Here is a 19,691-nt window from a genome sequence, read left to right as displayed (position 1 = left end):
CTGCCCACTTCCCACCCTCCCCTAACACCCTGTCATCTCACCCATTCCCTATGCTGCCTAGATCTCCCTAGATCTATATATAGAGTAGGCGAAAACTTCTGGAAACGGGACCGCTTTCCAGAGCATTCGAGCAACCCCACCCTTCCCATCCTCCAAGCGAGGGGACTTAGGTATCTGTACATGCGCAGTAAGGTTCTACCACCCTTTATAACGACGCAACTGACGCCGATCAATAAGTTACTCCTATCTCAACCACGTTGTAGTACGAACGTGAATTTTTGATTTAGAATTGATAATCATGGTTTATTTAGTTTGTGTTGTTCTACGTGATGATTAATCGACGAAAAAATGTGAGTATTAATTATAATTCATTTAATGATTTGCTTTTTTATGTTGCTGCATCGTAATTATTTTGTATTTATAATGATAGAGCTGTTTGTGCTCTTACGGATTGTTCTTAAGACTTCTATGAAATATACAATTTTGACTTCAAGTTTAGGTTAGTTAGGTCTTTTTGCACATTGCTCGTTAATGTCATGTATCGGCTTGGCAGGTACCTTGTTAACGAAGTATGTTACGTATTTTTTGGTGGTCGATAAATACTGCTATTCATTATACGGCAGTCAAAACAAAGCGAACCCTTCGACTAACTGCGACACTGACCGTGAACTTGGTAATGCGCGTCTGTGGAAGGGACTAGAGTGCCCTCGGTTAGGGCCGATCGTAAACCTTGGGGCTGTACGGTTGAGTGAAGTTTGTTATGGCGCGTTGTTGATAAAAGTTTGTTTGTGTCGCGTCTCTGTATACGTTTTGATTTATTTTCAAATTAATACGCGTTACTTATGAAGGTTGTAGATACAATATATCTTTCTTTCTATATTATGGAAGTAGCAAGGAGCATACAGTCTATCTGAGTAACTGGTTACTACCGCCAATAGCCATCCGTAATCAACCCCAGATAAGAATAAATTTCTACCTGACATTGGCTACAGATAATTTGCTATATCTAACAAAGGAAACCAACCAACTTAAGAATTTCTTCTTTGATAATCGTATTTGCATTGAAAGAAAGAAAGAAAGAAAGAAAGAAAATACTTTATTCAAGCATATTGCAACACACAGTACAATTGCAAATAGACAAAATAATTAAAAAATGCACGGTTATAAAACTAGTTACTAAAAATAAGACAATATGTATAAGTATATAAATAAGACAGAATCCTTATAAAAATGTAAGAGTAAAAAAAAAAAGTAATAAAAATACAATACATAACTAAACTTCTATGTGCTGCAACAAACATGAAAGGGGACAAACTCAGCGAATGCCATGAGCAGGTAGACTGCGTCTTGGCTCTGATTTTCAGTTAGCCCCGTGGCGTAATGTTGATCGGACGGCTGTCCGCATGCTTGCTAATGGTGCCGTAATAACACGATTTACTGTGTATTTCCAACACGTGAGACACTCAGGTATCGCGGTAAGTACCTCCATTTTATTATTAACGGTAAATTTTAAATTTGTGTGTAACGAAAAATTATACAAGGCGTCATGGAACACTACCTATCATTATTTCCAGGAAACAAATCGAGCCAGATGTACTCGTACCTACAGTATCGACGATAACATGATGAGCTGCCAGTTCATACTAGTACCACGTCGAACATTGGAACCCTGCCTCCCTGTCTATGAGCCACAATCTATAGGTAAGTTAAAATATAAATTAGACTACGCTTTGAGATAATTATATTAAAAATTATATGGTCTCATTGTATTGTTCAATAATAGCCTACATAAGTAAACAAAAATAACAAGTAGTATCCTCAATTAATTAATGAAATAAAAGTTCTAAAATGAAACGTAGGGAAATATGTATGAATGTATTGATATTTTATTTACGTGCATGTGTGTGTGAGTGAATATATAATGTTATTGTTCTTTACTATACTTCTAATAGATAAACCAAATAGTCAATATTATTTTATTTGTTCTTTAAGTAGTAAATTTTTAAGTTTATACTTAAAACTCCCTAATGATTTCAGGCTACGAAGAGGAGGAGGCAGGTTGTTCCAACACTTCGTGGCGCTGTACCTGAAGCTGCCCCTGAAAGCAGCTGAGCAATAGGACGGGTACCACAATTTATCCGGAGCTGATCGGGTTCCATCTTTTAAGTGATCTCTAGCCCACGCCAGCTTACTAAATAGATACAAAGGTTCTTTATTTTTTATAATACCAAATATAAGTGTGGCAAGGTGTAATTGCCTGCGGAGGTCCATTTTTAATATGTTAGCGGTATTGATGTACGGAGTAACATGGCAGCGAGGTGGGATATTAAAACAAAAACGTGCGCAGGCATTCTGTACTCGTTGGATGACTTTTTTAGTACGTGCAAGAAGCCGTGGCCCAATGAGAGTATCCGCGTAATTGAACTTAGAAAGAACAAGGGCTTCACAAAGGTTAATGCGCAAGGTTACACTTAGGTAATTTCTTATGCGGTATAAAGTTTTTAGTCTATAATAGCAATTACGTACAATGTTTAAGTTATGCTTCTCGAATCTGAGGTGTTCATCGATGACCACCCCAAGGTTACGTGCCTCTGGCACTCTATCGATTGCTTCTCCATTTAAAATAATAGCCGGACTTTTTGCACTAATCTTGCGGACCTGGGTAGGTGTTCCCATAATCAAAAATTTTGTTTTTTTCGGATTTAGTATTAAAGCGTTCCGTTCTGACCACTGCGCAATACAGTTAAGGTCAGAATTTAGATTCGCCACTGCAACATCAGTGTCACTCGGTTTAAATGATATATATATTTGTATGTCGTCTGCATACATATGAAATTTGCAGAACTTTATATTTTCTGTTATATCTGCACTATATAAAATGAAAAGGAGAGGACCCAATATAGAACCCTGAGGCACACCTTGATTGATATCCTTGGAAGATGAAAGATTTTCTGAACTATCACTACCTTTTCGAAGTTCCACCATCTGAGACCGATTCCTAAAATAGCTATCAAACCATTTTACGGTGTTAATGCTAATGCCATAAAACGCAAGCTTAGAAAGCAGTAATGAAATATTTAGTGTTTCAAAAGCACGTGAAAAATCTAATAAGGCCAAAATTGTACCATCGCCTTTGTCCTGCGCTGTCAAAATATCGTCCACTACCTCAATTAATGCTGTGGTGGTGCTATGCTTCTTCCTAAATCCAGACTGCCTGAGAGGTAGAATATTGTTCAACTCGAGGTAGCGGATTATTTGATTAGAAACAATACGTTCAATCACCTTCGACAGGCATGGAAGGATGCTGATGGGTCGTAAATCAGATAGGACAGCTGGATTGTTTATTTTTGGTATGGGCTTTACAAGAGCTCGCTTCCATGCGTCAGGGTAGACACATGTTTCAAACGACTTGTTAATTATGCTTGTTATCGTAGCAAGGCAGTTAGGTAATGTCATTTTTAACATATCAAGTGATATGCCGTCACTCCCCACTGCGTTGGAACTTAGAGAATTCAAGACTTTAGCGACTTCAATTTCAGAGACAGCATTAAATTGGAATGTTTCCGACGAAAACCTGTTGAATTCAAAGGAGGTGAGTATTGATATAGTAACATCATTTATGCCAGGAACTTGCAGGAAGTGGTCATTAATCACATTCGGATCGTCAAAATGCGAAGGGAGATAGATATTATTGTCTTTTATTTGCACGTGCCGCTTAATATGTTTCCACATTATCTTAGGTTGTCCCAAATTCGAATTGATATAAAAATTAAAATATGCAGCTTTTTCATAATCAATAGCAGTACTTACAATGTTCTTAAGCTCTTTGTAGTAAGCTTTATGTGAGCTTAGCTTAGTTTTACGAGCTCTGACCTGCGCCTCATCTCTCGTTTTCATCATTTCCTTTATATTGTACGTGATCCAAGGGTAATTATTTTTATTTTTAATATAACATTTTTTAATTGGTGCGTATTCATCAAAAATTTCCAAAATTATATTATTAAACGAATTGATCATGTCATTTACATTATTTAGTGTCAATATATAATCCCAATTTACACAATTTAAATCTTCATTAAAACTATTCATATCTATACTTTTTAGTGATCTAAACGCAACCCACTTAGGTTTGCAATTTATTTTAGGGAAATCAATTACACACGTAACAAACGCGTGGCTACTTAGTTCTTTAATGTAGTCAACATTGACGCAAGATGCAGGCGCACTGACACAAACCAGGTCCAAAAGAGTTTCGCTGCTGTCCGTGTAATGCGTAGGTTCTAGTACTAATTGTGAAAGATTATTAGCGCTTAAAAATTCGGAGAGCATTTTAAAGTTGGCGTAATTTTTGTTCAAAAAGTCTATATTAAAATCTCCCGCTAGTACTATGTGATCAAACCGAGCAAAGGAACTAATGGAATCACTAAGGGCATCAAGAAATAATTGTACGCTTAGCCATGGCGGGCGATAAGCAGTGCCAACGAGTACAGATTTACCTCTAACTTTAATACTCAACCACATTTGCTCGACCGTAGGACATAATGGATGTTCCAGCGTTTGCGCATGTATGTCGTTTTTTAAATAAAAGCCAACTCCTCCACCACGAGCTCGTACTTCCACCGGCCGGGGAATATGTCGAAGCCGATATCCCGGGACTGTAGGGGCACGGCCCTCCTCCCCTGCCCGAAGCCACGTCTCATTGATGGCCATTACATCGACTGAGTGCCGCATCATGGCTACTATAAATTCATCATGGTTAGTGCTTAAGGAGCCTGGATTAAGCAAACCTACTTTTAGTTTGTGTATCTTAATCATATTTGTAACTAAAAATACTATAAATTATGTCGCAGACGCCATAAATTAATATATTTGTATAAATAGCAATATAATGTAAACTTGAAAATCGGTGTATTAATTGAAGAAAGAGATAATTTATATATATGACAAGTTTAAAAATATCGATATACGCGCTTACGGAATTAGTATAAAATGAACTTACTTTGCTTAAATGTAAGCAGTTTACCAGTGTTACGTTGCAGCACATATTACAGTTATAAGTATAATCAGAGAAATAACAAATACCTAAAAATGTTCCCAATCGTATTAATTCTAAGCTACAAGACATGTAATCAAGTAAACAAAAATACAACAATGAATACCTGACACAAGTTAACCACCACCAATTTAATAAAACACTTATAGATTCATTTATATTAATAAAATTCATGTAAAGTATAAACAAGTTTTCTTTAAGGCACTTATAGTAAAAATGCATACAAGATACAACAAAAAAAAGGAAATTCTTAATTTTTAATTCACAACCAACAAAGTAATAAAATAATACTAAAAGCATTATGTGCCGCCACAAACATGTTACAAACCAAAAATTTTATCTATATCACCATCCGTGCGAAAACGAAAACGAGGCGTATTGGAGTCCCTACGCGCATAAATGCATCCGTCGCGCGTCCACATGTAACGCCAACCTTTGCGCCGTCCCTCCTCCCGTACTTTGTAAAAAAGTTGTCTGTTCGTACGAGTGAGGCGTTCGTTGACATAGAATCTACGCGGTTCCGCACCAGCGATCAGTCCGGCCGTGTCGGCCCCGCGACGCACGCGCGCTGCTCTTAACAATTGATCCCGCACAGAACGCCGCGCGAGTCGCACGACTAAGGGTCGCGGTCTCAACTTCTCTGCACCTGAGACATTGTCGGGATATTTACGAACGCCTGCGCGCATCACGCTTACAACGTCGCGCTCCTCTAGAGAGACACCAATTTTCGTGGCCAATAGCGTTACAATATTGAGGGGATTCTCGCCTTTAATTTCTTCTACACCGGCTATCTCGATGTCGGTTAAATATGATACTTGGTCGCGGTCATTAAGCTGGTTCTTAAGCTCGACGAGAGTTTCCTCCATCTTAGAGGCATCTGATAGAATATTGGTATCAGGCGCCCGCTAATTATTGCAATCATAAGTTTATGTACTTATGTATGTACGCTAATGAATAATGTTTAAAACATAATTATTGATTCGGTTATACAGTATACCGCCATTTTGTGATACGCTTTGTGATAAATATAGCATTCTGTCCCCATCCTCATCCCATTTCGGCTTACCTTTGCCACCCATTCGCTACCCTCGTAGCTGAGTTTCAGTACATGCGCATTAGAGACCTAGGAGTTGGCAACCACCCCACGATGTCGTCTCACCCCCTTTGCTTTGATTATTTCTGGGGATAGAATTAATTAATTATATGGATATCTGTAATCAACCCTGGATAAGATTCGTTTTCTATCTGAAGTCGGATCGCATATGCATTGTTACCCGTGAGGATTAAATTGGAACGCCTCGGAACGACACTCTGCCTTTATAAGGCACAAATACTTGTTATAATATAGGAGTAGCAGACGAGGATGCAGTCCACCTGATGGTAAGTGGCTACTGCCGCCCATGGACATCTGTAATCAACCCAAGATAGGATTAGATATTCCTACCTGACCACACATGGCGGCCACAGATGCGCCGCTACCCTTGAAGACTAGGCTGGAACGCCTCGGGAAAGTATGTCTCCCTTCAAAACCCAACACAGCAGCGCCTAACACGGCTGTTATTATTATTCTACCTTTTTTTTTTAAAGATAAATAGCGTCCCTTTTTGTTTGTGAGATTGTCTAGTCCAAATTATAAATTTGAGTTAGTTAAATAGAGTACGCCATTTTGTTTCGGTCGCTATTTCCTGTTAATATGTACTATGGAACGTTCTAGAATGTACCTAGCTATTCTCCCTGTCTCCCTGTCAGGTCAACCCTTCCGTACCCCTCTCACCTCTTTCCGTCCCCACCACCTAACCACCCAAAACTGTACGCAAACCAATACTGCATCGAGCATAAATTGCCACTCGAATGGTCGAGAATGTACGTTTTAAAACCAATCCATGACTATTCTACTGCTGGTCATAACATTATTATTAAAACTAAAACTAAGTAGTCCATCGTTCTAACAAAGAACTGGTTGGTAAACTTTAACAAGCTTTTGAAAACCATCAAAACCGTTAATATATTTTGTTTTGTTCTTTAAAAATAGTCATGACAGATACGAAGATTAAAGAAAAAAATCATATACACAATTCGATATGCATTGATGTAAACTATAGATAATGGCGGTAAATAAATGATTGCTTTCAGTAAGTTATTGCATATTAAAAAAAAATATCAAAGAATAGAAAAACGTCTCTGAACAAACGAGTATGCCGTCCACCCAATGGTAAGTGCTACAGTCGCCCTTGGACATCTGTAATTGACCCCAGATTAAATTAGATTCTTATCTGGGGTTGGTTATGACCACAAATGCGTTCCTACCTTGAATAAGTATGTGTTTGCCTTAATAGGTGTATCTGATATAGAGTCATTATAAGTCATGATTATGTTACTCTACTTCGACTTTTCGCAATTGTGTTCAGAATTTCGTAATGGCTCAACGAGAATATTCCAGAACGTGGCAAACACACCCTTGCTGACTCACCCTCTCACAGCTCACCCTACTCCCCATTTTGTTATGACGCATGCATGGATCATGTGTATTCTAGTATGTGCAGACACCCTAACTACCTTAATTCCTCCTCTTTACCTCACTCTCCTTACCACAATATAAAGTTTATGTAATGATTGTTACTACACAGAAAATATTTCAAAAAATTGTTTTTTTTACACTTATTTAGTCAAAGTCAAGAAGAATATTGGATTTGTACTTTCAATGTCATCTTTATATCAAGCATTGATCTGAGCCATAAATATATAGAAAGTCTTACGCTATTTTAACATACTAGAATAAAAGAAACAAAAGTGACGAAAACATATTATCGAGATAAATTCGAAATACAATAAAACTACATAATATCGCAATCAGTGCGTAATGTCCAAAATCTTATGATATGTATGTACTTATGTTTGGAATAAATTATCCCTTATTATTCAAAATGAGCACTTGCTTGAAGTCTATCTATTCAGATAGAAGATCGGCTTATAGTCGTCACAATCTAATAGGCCCATTTTGACACGTGCCATCGTTAGACTCTAGCATGTGATATACAAATCGATAACCAAAGAAACCGATTTTCACGACGAATCGATTACGACCCTACATCGTATTGTATAGATTACTTAATATTTTGTAAACAGAGTATTAATTTAATAGTTTTCTAAATCATTTAAATATTTAATATACAAGAGAAAATAATTTTAGAAGATTAAATAAAGCATCGCTCGTAAAGTGTATTTTTTTTCGTTTTATCATTCACTAAGAAACAAAGTCTTGATTATTTTATTGTTCTTATGATGAAAAAGGGATAAATAAAGAATTATTCGTAATTCTAAGTTTCGATTACTTGAAAAATAATCGATTATGGTTTCTTCCGAATGGTTTGAAGCCGCAACCTCTAGCCGTCACGTGGTCGTAAATTCCCTACTAAAAAGTTAGTTTAAAACATTTATGACATTAGCATGGCATGTGTCAAAATGCGCCTATTAAATTGTGACGACTATAGGTGATTTGAAGGCAAATGATATGCAGAAATGTTTAATTTGATCTTATTCCCTTATTCCGACATTTTGTTTGGGGTTGTGCGTCAGATCATTCTAGAAGTCTGCAGCGGCCTCCTCTCATCGCCTCACCTCTTTCCACCGCTCCACCCAATGTCCGCAGTATTTCAGCACATGCGCAGTAGATTTATCCGCAGAACCTACCCTCCCGCTACCCCGCGACACGTTAGCGTTACCCCAACGTCCCCAACCCAGACACTGCAGTACACTCGGTGACATGCTCAGAATAGCACGCGTTTGAATTTTCTGTTTCAGTATTTAAGTTATGGTTGGTTTATGTTCCGTTTTATTGTGAGTGAATGTTATCGACATGATCATCTGCGAGTACTTGTAAGTATTCGTTTTTTCTGAATCTTCAGCTTACATTGTTTTCTTGCTTTGCTATATCTGTTGGATTGCTATTGATATTTAAAGCATAATATACTAACTGGGAAAAAGAACGAAAATATGCTATTTTGAGATCTAAGTAGTTTTTCGTTGGTATTCGTAAGGGACTCCGCCATTTTATTCTTGTTCAGGATATCGGCCATCATGTTCCTTACCTGATACCTCTCATCCCACCCTAGCCACCCACAATTGCGCAAATCAATAATGCTGCATGCGTAAGTCGACCTGACTACTGCCAACTTAACTATAATATATAAGTCCAATAAAACAAATGTAACGAAATGAATTAAATTAAAATAACTTACATTACTTAGATAGTGAGTCTTTTTATTGTTGTCTCTATTAATGTTTTATATCTATTTTGATACCGTTTTTACGTAAATACTTTATCAATTAACGAAAGTGACACAAGCTACCATTTTCTTGAAAATGTGTCGTTGAAAAGTGCGGCAGTGTTTTTTCATTGAAAATTAAATACGAATGTCCGTCCTTAACACTGGTGTTAGAGAAAAGTTTTTTATTACTATATCGAATCCATCGTCTTCATAAACATTATTTTCACCCGGAACTCCCCGTAAACGTTTTTTACCTCCACATGTGTAAATGAGTTCACCCCCGCTCGTGTAAGCGAGTTCACCCTCACTCGTGTGAGTTCACCTACACTCGCATAAGAAAGTTCACCTCCACCCACTCAAAAATGCTTCTCACCTCCTGTGGAGGTGAATAAATCTCCCTCCAACCAGCTAGGGCTGGTGAGGGTGTAGGGGTGGGCCCCCTTCCCCTTTAATTTTACCAATTTACCCAAAAGTACCTCCACCCCGTCCACGCAGACATGCTTGCTGCCTACCCCACCCCACCAACCTTGTTTTTATTTGCGTAGCCCAGAATATTTGTGAGCATCGATTAATAATGAAGCTCGGGTTCTCCTTTCTGGAATATTCTCGAGATATTATAAACTCAACGGGTTACATAGAAACACACGTAGTAGTATGATAGAGAGAGTATAATTATGAAATGCAAGTTACATGAAGGGATTTTTTAAATATTTATGTTTATTTTGTGGCTGATCGCGAGAAATACTAGCTCGCGCATATTTTATAGGATTGCACGGCCCCGAAACGCATTGCAAAAATCTTTTAAAATCACACATTTTTTTTAAGGTCTTAGAATGGAAGAGACATGAGAGAGAAAATATAGTCACAACTTAAATCCATAATCTTGAATTTAAATCAAACAAACATTTGTAGCGATAACAACACAGGTAAAACCATTGTTGTTTTTACCTTTGTAAAATATCTTTTCGAATTTCAAATTGTGATGCAATGACTATTTTAAAGGTGTGATTTGTTAGACCTATGGCACGTGTATGGCACCTACTTACGGGCTGCATCGTTCCATTGCGCACTGGCGGATTGTTTGCCAGGCGAATTTTTGCGAACAATGTTGCGATGCGGCCTATTAATAAGTAAGCAATAAAAAGTAATGCTATGTATTTTTCGTGAAAAAGAGGAGTTTCTATGAAGAATTTAAAAATGAAATGATGACGAGTTGTCTGAATGACTGTTGAACCGACACGGCGACAGTATCAACTGATGATAGAACACTAACTAACTCGATTATTGCCATGCCTTGCGTCGCGGTGCGATCCGGTGCTTTGTTTTTGTTTGCATGTGTGCATCTTTTCTTTTTATTATGTATCTTATCTTTATATATATATATATATATATATATATATATATATATATATATATACAGTGTAAACTCTTTATAACGTCATTCTCTATAACGAAAAACTCTCTATAACGTAGAAATAAGTTCAATTGGTTGGTTTACATTAAAACCCATACATTGATTCACTCTTTATAACGCAACAGTCACTCTCTATTACGAAGAAATACGTTCATATTTAGACGAGAACAATATGTTTACACTGGAATTGTTTTATAAGCAGCTAAAAAACTAACCTTTTGAGGTGCCGAAAGTTTTAAGAAAGATTACGGGGTTCATAAACGGCCGTTTCGCTTTTGTTCTTGTTATTTGCCTTAACACGTGTGCCATTATTCTTAGATTACATTGTCTGCAGGAATTTGTCTGTCTAAGTTACTATACATACCATGGTCACCTATCGCGTATTATCAGTTGTAAATCAACTTTGAAATTGTCAAGATGGCCAGTAAGCATTAAAGAAACGAAAAAGTGTGACAGAAATGATTGCAATTGGTTTTGGATTGATTTTTTTTCCCCCCTCCCTATAACGAAAACTCTCTATAACGAATAAATATGCTCGGTCCCTTGAAATTCGTTATAAAGAGTTTACACTGTATATATATATATTTTTTTTTTTTTAATAATAAATTTTGATAGGTGGATATACTTCCCGGAAAGATAGAATCAATTTTAATGCAATTACGTACATGAAGATAAAGGTACATACAGATATCAGTATCAAAAGAGCCAAAAATAGATATTTATTCTTTTTTATTCCCGCAAATTGCTATTACGCCCAACCTTTATGTACACTAAAATTAATTATCCGTTATTGATTGCTGGTTCAGAACATGCGCAGTTTCAATGTCACCCATACCCAATGCCACCCCACCCCACCCCCTATCCGGCGACTATTAGCGCCATCTTCCGTGAGTTCAGGTAGTCTGAATATGCGCCATAAGGACGCTTTTCACGCTTGCTTGTGCTCACACCCTATTGCGCGTTGTTAAAAAAAATTGCAACGTGTTCATAGACAAAAAAATGTTGGAAATCTGGCCAACTCCCTTTTCACCTTTTTGTAACTTGTAACTGTATCAGAGATACTCGAAACTTAATATTACCACGAGGGGCGTTCATGATCTATTTATGCTTATATTTTACTTAGTCTTACGTTTAATAGAACATTACAATCATCTATAGTGCACTTATCGGTAATGTTCTTATTTGGTCTGAACCCCTTCCAACATTCGAAAAAACTTCAATTGTTTTCTTCATCCATTCTGTTAACATAAAAATCCTGCACCACGCCCTGGCGTCAAGAATATTCTAGTACATGCGCTGTTGCATTCAATAATGTCACGTCTCCTGTTACCCCACACCCAGGAGGATTTCCCCCCTGCCAGCGAATGTTCTAGTCTAGATAGTCTGAACATGCGCACTAGATCTTTTTGTCCCCATCCACATTCGTATCCGTGCCACGTGTCTGAACTCCAGCCATCATTTTAGTCCGGGACCTGTAGAGACCGCGTATAGTTGCAGTGAATAGTAACAACTTTTTTAAAGTTACTCGTAGTGTTTTTACTGTTATTATTTTGAATGCGCGAAATAAATTTCAATGTAAGTATTTAAAATATTTACGTACTTGTGATATTGGACTTGCAATTTTTATTTGTTAATCAGTTTAATGTAAATTGAATTATAAAAATATTTTGAGCAGTCATTTATTTACGATAGCACAGGTCGACTAAAAGGTGCCTTCAATACCCATTCCATATCCCCTTTAAAGGTATTAGACAGGAGCCGATCGATCAATACATCTCCCCCTCTGCCGCCCACCTGGAAATCCTCTTTCCCCCGACCGTCAACAAATCCTCTTCCCCCTGCCCACCTGGAAATCCTCATCCCCGTCGCTCACCTGGACCTTCTCATCCCCCTCGCCCACCTGGTAATTTCTATCCCTAGTTTCTTTATTCATTTCCCATAAAATATCCGTCTTAACATATTGCATAGTGTAGTAAATATAAGATTTACTGAAAACTTCGAAAGTATTTACATAAAACTATATTTAAAAACATGACAAGGAGATCCTTAAATTTTAATAATATTTATTAAAGATACTGTGCTACGCCCTGTTTTTAACAATAGTTATTGATTTAATATGTACATGCGCGATTGCATTCAATGTCCCCCATCCCCTACCCCTACTGCCACCACCATCCGGAAAGACCCCTCTACGGAAAGTTCTGGTCTAGGTAGCCTGAACATGCGCACTAGATCTTATTTGCTCCCACCCCCACCTTCGCAACCCACTTCCCACATACCTGAAGCCTAACAATTGTGGAGACATGTAGAGATGAGGTTGTGAAGTAGCCACCCACGCCTTTTGCCACCCTCACCCGGAAGGACCCCCTCTGCGGAAAGTTCTGGTCTAGGTAGCCTGGACATGCGCACTAGATCGTATTCGCTCCCACCCCACCTTCGTATCCATCCCACGTATCCGAACCCCAACAATTAGTTTTGTCCGGGACTTGTAGAGATCGGGTTGTGTAGTCGTGAATACTTGCATCTTTTAAAAATCCCAGTCGTTACCTTGTGATAAATTTTAAAGTTTTCATTCAAACCTCATTTGTCAGATGCGTGCAAGACGTCTTAATGTAAGTATTTAGAATGTTGTTTTAAATGAACACTACTTTAGAAAAACAGTCTCAGATATCGACATCCAAAACCACATTATTTGGAGTTGGTTACACGTTTCCTTGGCCAGCAGTTATAACCCTGAGGAACTTTCCAAGAATTTACTGTTTCTATAGATTTGTATAGAAAAGAAGTTAAATGTTGTACCATAGTTTTTAGTTTTGTCGTGGATTTTGAAATTATTTTAATCAGTAAGTTTCCTCGAATAGCCTAGGATCACTAAAATGTGCCTGATAAACCCTTTCAATATCCATCATTAAGTTATCAGACAAGCGCCGATCGATCGATGCACCTCCCCCTCTGCCACCCACAGGCCATCGCCCACCTGGAAGCTTCCATCCCGATGTTCTTTGTTCATTTCCCATATCAGTCTTAACATATTGCATATTGTAGAAAATATTGTTGATATCTTTTTGTTGTTAGTGGAAATGATAGAATATTCCACAAAATTTGCTGAAAACTTCGCAAGTATTTAAATAAAATTAGATTTAAAAACGTGACAAAGAGATCCTTCAATTTTAATTATATTTTATATAGATACTGTGCCACGCCCTGTCTTTAACAATAGTTATTGATTTAGTATGTACATGCGCGATTGCATCCAATGTCCCCCATCCCCTACCCCTACTGCCACCACCACCCGGAAAGACCCCTCTACGGAAAGTTCTGGTCTAGGTAGCCTGAACATGCGCACTAGATCTTATTTGCTCCCACCCCCACCTTCGCAACCCACTTCCCACATACCTGAAGCCTAACAATTGTGGAGACATGTAGAGATGAGGTTGCGGAGTAGCCACCCACGCCTTTTGCCACCCTCACCCGGTAGGACCCCCTCTGCGAAAAGTTCTAGTCTAGGTAGCCTGGACATGCGCACTACGTCGTATTCGTTCCCACCCCACTTTCGTATCCATCCCACGTATCCGAACCCCAACAATTAGTTTTGACCGGGACGTGTAGAGATCGGGTTGTGTAGTCGTGAATACTTGCATCTTTTAAAAAACCCAGTCGTTACCTTGTGATAAATTTTAAAGTTTTCATTCAAACCTCATTTGTCAGATGCGTGCAAGACGTCTTAATGTAAGTATTTAGAATGTTGTTTTAAATGCACACTACTTTAGAAAAACAGTCTCTGATATCGACATCCAAAACCACATTATTTGGAGTGGGTTACACATTTCCTTGGCCAGCAGTTATTACCCTGAGGAACTTCCCATGAATTTACTGTTTCTATAGATTTGTATAGAAAAGAAGTTAATTGTTGTACCATAGTTTTTAGTTTTGTCGTGGATTTTGAAATTATTTTAATCAGTAAGTTTCCTCGAATAGCCTAGGACCACTAAAATGTGCCAGATAAACCCTTTCAATATCCATCATAAAGTTATCAGACAAGCGCCGATCGATCGATGCACCTCCCCCTCTGCCACCCACAGGCCATCGCTCACCTGGAAGCTTCCATCCCGATGTTCTTTGTTCATTTTTCATTCGATTTCCGTCTTAACATATTGCATACTGTTGAAAATATAAATATTGTTGATATCTTTTTGTTGTTAGTGGAAATGATAGTATATTCCACAAAATTTACTGAAAACTTCGCAAGTATTTTTATAAAACTAAATTTAAAAACGTGACAAAGAGATCCTTCAATTTTAATTATATTTTATATAGATACTGTGCCACACTCTGTCTTTAACAATAGTTATTGATTTAGTATGTACATGCGCGATTGTATTCAATGTCCCCCATCCCCTACCCCTACTGCCAGCACCACCCGGAAAGACCCCTCTACGGAAAGTTCTGGTCTAGGTAGTCTGAACATGCGCACTATATCTTATTTGCTCCCACCCCCACCTTCGCAACTGTCCCACGTACCTGAACCCCAACAATTGTGGAGACATGTAGAGATGAGGTTGTGGAGTAGCATCCACGCCTTTTTGCCACCCCCACCCGGAAGGACCCCCTGTGCGGAAAGTTCTGCTCTAGGTAGCCTGGACATGCGCACTAGGTCGTATTCGCTCCCACCCCCACCTTCGTATCTATCCTACGTATCCGAACCTCATCAATTAGTTTTGTCCGGGACTCGTAGAGATCAGGTTGTGTAGTCGTGAATACTTGCATCTTTTAAAAATCCTTGTCGTTACCTTGTGATAAATTGTAAAGTTTTCATTCAAACCTAATTTGTCAGATGTGTACAAGACGTCCTAATGTGAGTATTTATAATGTTGTTTTAAATGCACACTATTTTAGAAAAACAGTCTCAGATATCGACCTCCAAAACCACATTTATTTGGAGTTACGCATTTCCTTGGCCAGCAGTTATCACCCTGAGGAACTTCCCAAGAATTTACTATTTCTATTCATTTGTATAGAAAAGAAGTTGATTCTTGTAGCATAGTTTTTGCTTTTGTCGTGGATTTTGAAATGATTTTAATCAGTAAATTTCCTCAAATAACATAAGTCCACTAAAATGTGCTTGATAAACCCTTTCAATATCCATCATAGAGGTATCAGACAAGCGTCGATCGATCAATGCACCTTCCCCTCGTCCACCTACAGCCCATCGCCCACCTGGAAGCTTCCATCCCGATGTTCTTTGTTTATTTCCCATACAATAAATACCACCCCCCTCCCCCAATAAAGACCCCCTCTCCGGAAAGTTCTGGTCTAGGTAGCCTGAACATGCGCACTAGATCCTATTTATTCCCACCCCCCACCTTCGCATCTGTCCCACGTACCTGAACCCCAACAATTGTGGAGATATGTAGAGATGAGGTTGTGGAGTAGTCACCCACGCCTTTTGCCACCCCCACCCGGAAGGATCCCCTCTGCGGAAAGTTCTGGTCTAGATAGCCCGAACATGCGCAGTAGATTATACTTACTCCGTCCCCACCTTCACATCTGCCTACATATCTGAACCTCAACAATTGGTGTAGTCTGGGACTTGTAGAGATCGAGTAGTGGAATAGTGAATACTCACAACTTTTAATATTGATATCGTGTTACATTTTAAAATATTGTGCCTAACTTTGTTTATGACATGCGTAAAAGACATCTTAAAATAAGTTTGTTTTTAATGTTGTTTCTAAAATTTAAATGAACACCTTTTTAGACAAACAATTTCAAATATCGACTTACAACACAACTTATTTGAAGTTGGTTACACATTTCCTTTGGGCGGCAATTATCATCCAGGTGGACTTCCCAAGCGTTTCTATTCATTTGTATAGAAAAGAAGTTAGATTTTGTACTAATTATCACTTTTGTCGTGTATTCTAAAATGTTCCTGCAATCCTTTTCCATATATCTTCTAAATGGGCCTTACCCCCATATCCCACCTCCACCTTTTGCACCTCTGAGTCGATGCTGAACACTAATATTTCAGTTCGAAATTTGAATAGATCACGTAGTCTGATTGCGAATATTTATAATAGTTCACAATTATGAACTTAAATTTAACATGTGATCTTTGTGCCACGTGTAAAAGACATATCAAAGTAAGTATTTAAAATGTTTTTTATTATAATCAAACTAGCATATATTATTTCTTTTGGTACTTCCATAGTATATTTTTTATTAAATGATAATGTATTATAAAAAAATATTTGTCTTTGGAGTGCGTAATCAACCTAATCGGACATTAGTGACAGCACTAATAGCAGCTATTGGTTTTGTAAAAAAATACAGTACTTTGCAAATGTCACCGTGACTACGATTATACCGCGCCCTACCATCTAGAATAGGTCATTATTGATTTATTAAGTTCAGAACATGCGCACTTGCATTCAAGATTTATAACTATAATAACAGATGCCGCGATCCCTCCTCTTTTTACCTCACACCTGTCCTCGTGTCCTCATAGGGAGCACCTCCCAACCACCGCCCAGACTCCAGGTCGCCTAGACATGCGCACTAGATCAATCCCCCACCCCCACTTTACGTAAGTGGGGTTGGGCGCTAGCTACAATGCTTTTTGAGAACCCCAGTCGACGGAGCCATTTTGTTTTCAACTGTTTAACGCTTAACACGTATTTCTTTGAAATGTGCAAAAATAATAGGTATATCATTTCGTAATAGTGTGCATCGTACTTAAATTTGTTCTACAAATGAAGGTAAGTTTTGAATTTCATCAGTTCTATTTATTAAATATATAATTAAATTTATTGATTAGGGATTATGGATTATGCATCATTCCCCATGCATTAAAAGTAACAGTTTTAATCGAAAAGTAATATCTCAAAGATCACGTCAAGTTACATAAGTGTCATTATTATAGAATTTTCTACGTGTTTTTTGTGTTTTACTGTTATTCTCTGTGCACATGTGCATTGTTTCGAAGGAAACAAGGCCTAAGTCCCGGTTAGAACCATAGCTGATGTTAAATCTTGTTAGTTTTATGGGCTGTTTGAAAATCTCTCCCAGTTTAGGTACCACTTATTTTCCTTCATCAATCAGTATTGGAAGGGATTAAGTAAGAGGTATATTGCAGGCCTCCCATAAATGCAGAAAAAGAATAGTTTTTATACTGCCTAATAGTAGATCTAAAGGGAGTTGTAGCCATTCGTAGTATGTAAAATTTTGTAAGGAATATTATCAGTAAATTATGAACCTCATGAACCACACTACCACGCCCTGCCGTCTATAATTCGTTATTATTGATTTATTATGCACATGCGCAGTTGCATACAATATTGATGGCTATAAAAGATTCTGCGACCACAACCCTGCCCACCTTTTTGCACCCCCTATCTCTCCCCATAGGGAGCAACTCCTAACTCCCCCTAGATCGACTCTAGGTCGCCTAGGCATGCGCACTCGAGTTACCACCCACCCCCACCCATTTAAAATGCTTTATGAGAACCCCAATCAACGGCGTCATTATTTTTCAACTGTCTAAACCCTAACACGTTCTTTGAAATCGTCTTTTGAAAATGTAACATCATTTTATACTGTACTGAAATGTCTTCAACGAATGAAGGTAAGAAATTTTATCTTTATGTTTTATTTCTATATGTTGAGTTTCCTATTAAGTCCTTTTAAATTCTTTTTGGGTTAACTCCAGCCCCCTTTGTTTATAGTTTTCTTGCCTAATGTCTTATTCAAAGCTGCATTTTTTATGTAAATTAGTGGCTGTTTCCAATACTATTGGAAAATTGGAAAATACCTCACCCCTGTCTTATCCCTTTAAATCTTGTTAGTTTAAGAGGGTGTTAGAAATTATCTGGCTATTTTTGGTTATCACGTACTTTCCATCATCAGTCTGTCTGTATTAGAATTTGGAACTTTATGGATGAGTTTAATCCAGGCTTCACGTTGATGTAGGACCGTACTAAGGCTAACTAATAGTAGAACATAAAGCAAGTTGCAGCCATTCATGGTGTATAAAATTATAGTATTTTTTGTGTATTCAATCCCAGGTTATTTATTAAAACTCATACCACGCCCTGCTATCTAGGATAATTGGACGTTATTGATTTATAGCGTTTCGTATAATTGTAATAATAGATACTGCGACCGCCTCCCTTGTTTGCACCCACGGTCCTGTCGCCCCCACAGGGGGCAACACCTGACTCCCCCAGGTCGACTCCAGGTCGCCTAGACATGCGCGCTCAATCTACCACCCACCCCCACCCACCTTACAGTGCTTTATGAGAACCCCAAGCGCTGTGGCCATTTTGTTTTCAACTGTCTAAAGACTATCGTGTGAGTCTTTGTAATATACAATAGTACAAAATATTTTATTTATTATGCATCAGTCTGTTTGAAATTTTTTTATGGCTTCTACAAATGAAGGTATGTATAGGATTTTTTATAACACACAAAGACTTTGCGTTTTATGAATTTGTTTTAGTATCATCTTACATTTGATTAACGATATACCGACTCTGGGTTACCTTAATCGATTATGCATAATCCCGGTTCGTTTTTGTTTGGATTTTATTACTCAATATCTTATCCGCATGTGAGCTATATATGTTATCGTATGGGTCGTAACACTCATATTGGGAAATATATGACACGACTCGTCCTGTAAGAAGATATAGCGTTTTACGAATGTCACCTTGTCTATTAAATAATCATAATCACACAACGAATAGATAACCTTTTTTCTTTGGGAAATCTGTTAAAAATATTGTACCACGCCCGGCTATCTGAAATAATTGGTCATTATTTATTTACTTCGTCCAGTACATACGTAGTTGCATTTGACATTAATATCTATATTAATAGACGCTCGACCGCCACTCCTATTTGCCGCCCACAATTCTCCACAGCCCACAGCAAACAACCCCCTAACTCCCCCTGATGG

General features: G+C 38.0%; 1 protein-coding gene and 1 long non-coding RNA gene across 5 annotated transcripts in view; both read left to right on the top strand.

The window, feature by feature from the left end:
• REPTOR-BP (REPTOR-binding partner) overlaps positions 1 to 19,691 on the top strand; it is a 69,664-nt gene that overhangs the window by 13,807 nt on the left and 36,166 nt on the right. The window contains exon 1 of one of the 4 annotated variants that reach the window (XM_073089366.1): positions 8,829 to 8,929. The exons of the other annotated variants lie outside the window; for them this stretch is intronic. Within the exon in view, the coding sequence (XP_072945467.1) occupies positions 8,876 to 8,929 (54 nt within the window). The 5' untranslated portion in view covers positions 8,829 to 8,875. Of the gene's footprint in view, positions 1 to 8,828; positions 8,930 to 19,691 lie in introns of those variants that run through there. 4 annotated transcript variants of the gene reach the window in all.
• LOC140754388 (uncharacterized) lies at positions 1,078 to 5,945 on the top strand. Its single transcript, XR_012103653.1, has 3 exons — positions 1,078 to 1,475; positions 1,575 to 1,701; positions 2,038 to 5,945. It is a non-coding gene; the product is annotated as an uncharacterized LOC140754388 (long non-coding RNA).

The sequence above is a fragment of the Epargyreus clarus genome, unplaced genomic scaffold, assembly GCF_041222505.1.
Source record: "Epargyreus clarus isolate Ecla_fem2 unplaced genomic scaffold, WU_Ecla_fem_2.2 ptg000029l, whole genome shotgun sequence".
In the NCBI taxonomy this organism is placed as follows: Eukaryota; Metazoa; Arthropoda; class Insecta; order Lepidoptera; family Hesperiidae; genus Epargyreus; species Epargyreus clarus.
This window is presented reverse-complemented; position numbering and strand designations above follow the sequence as displayed.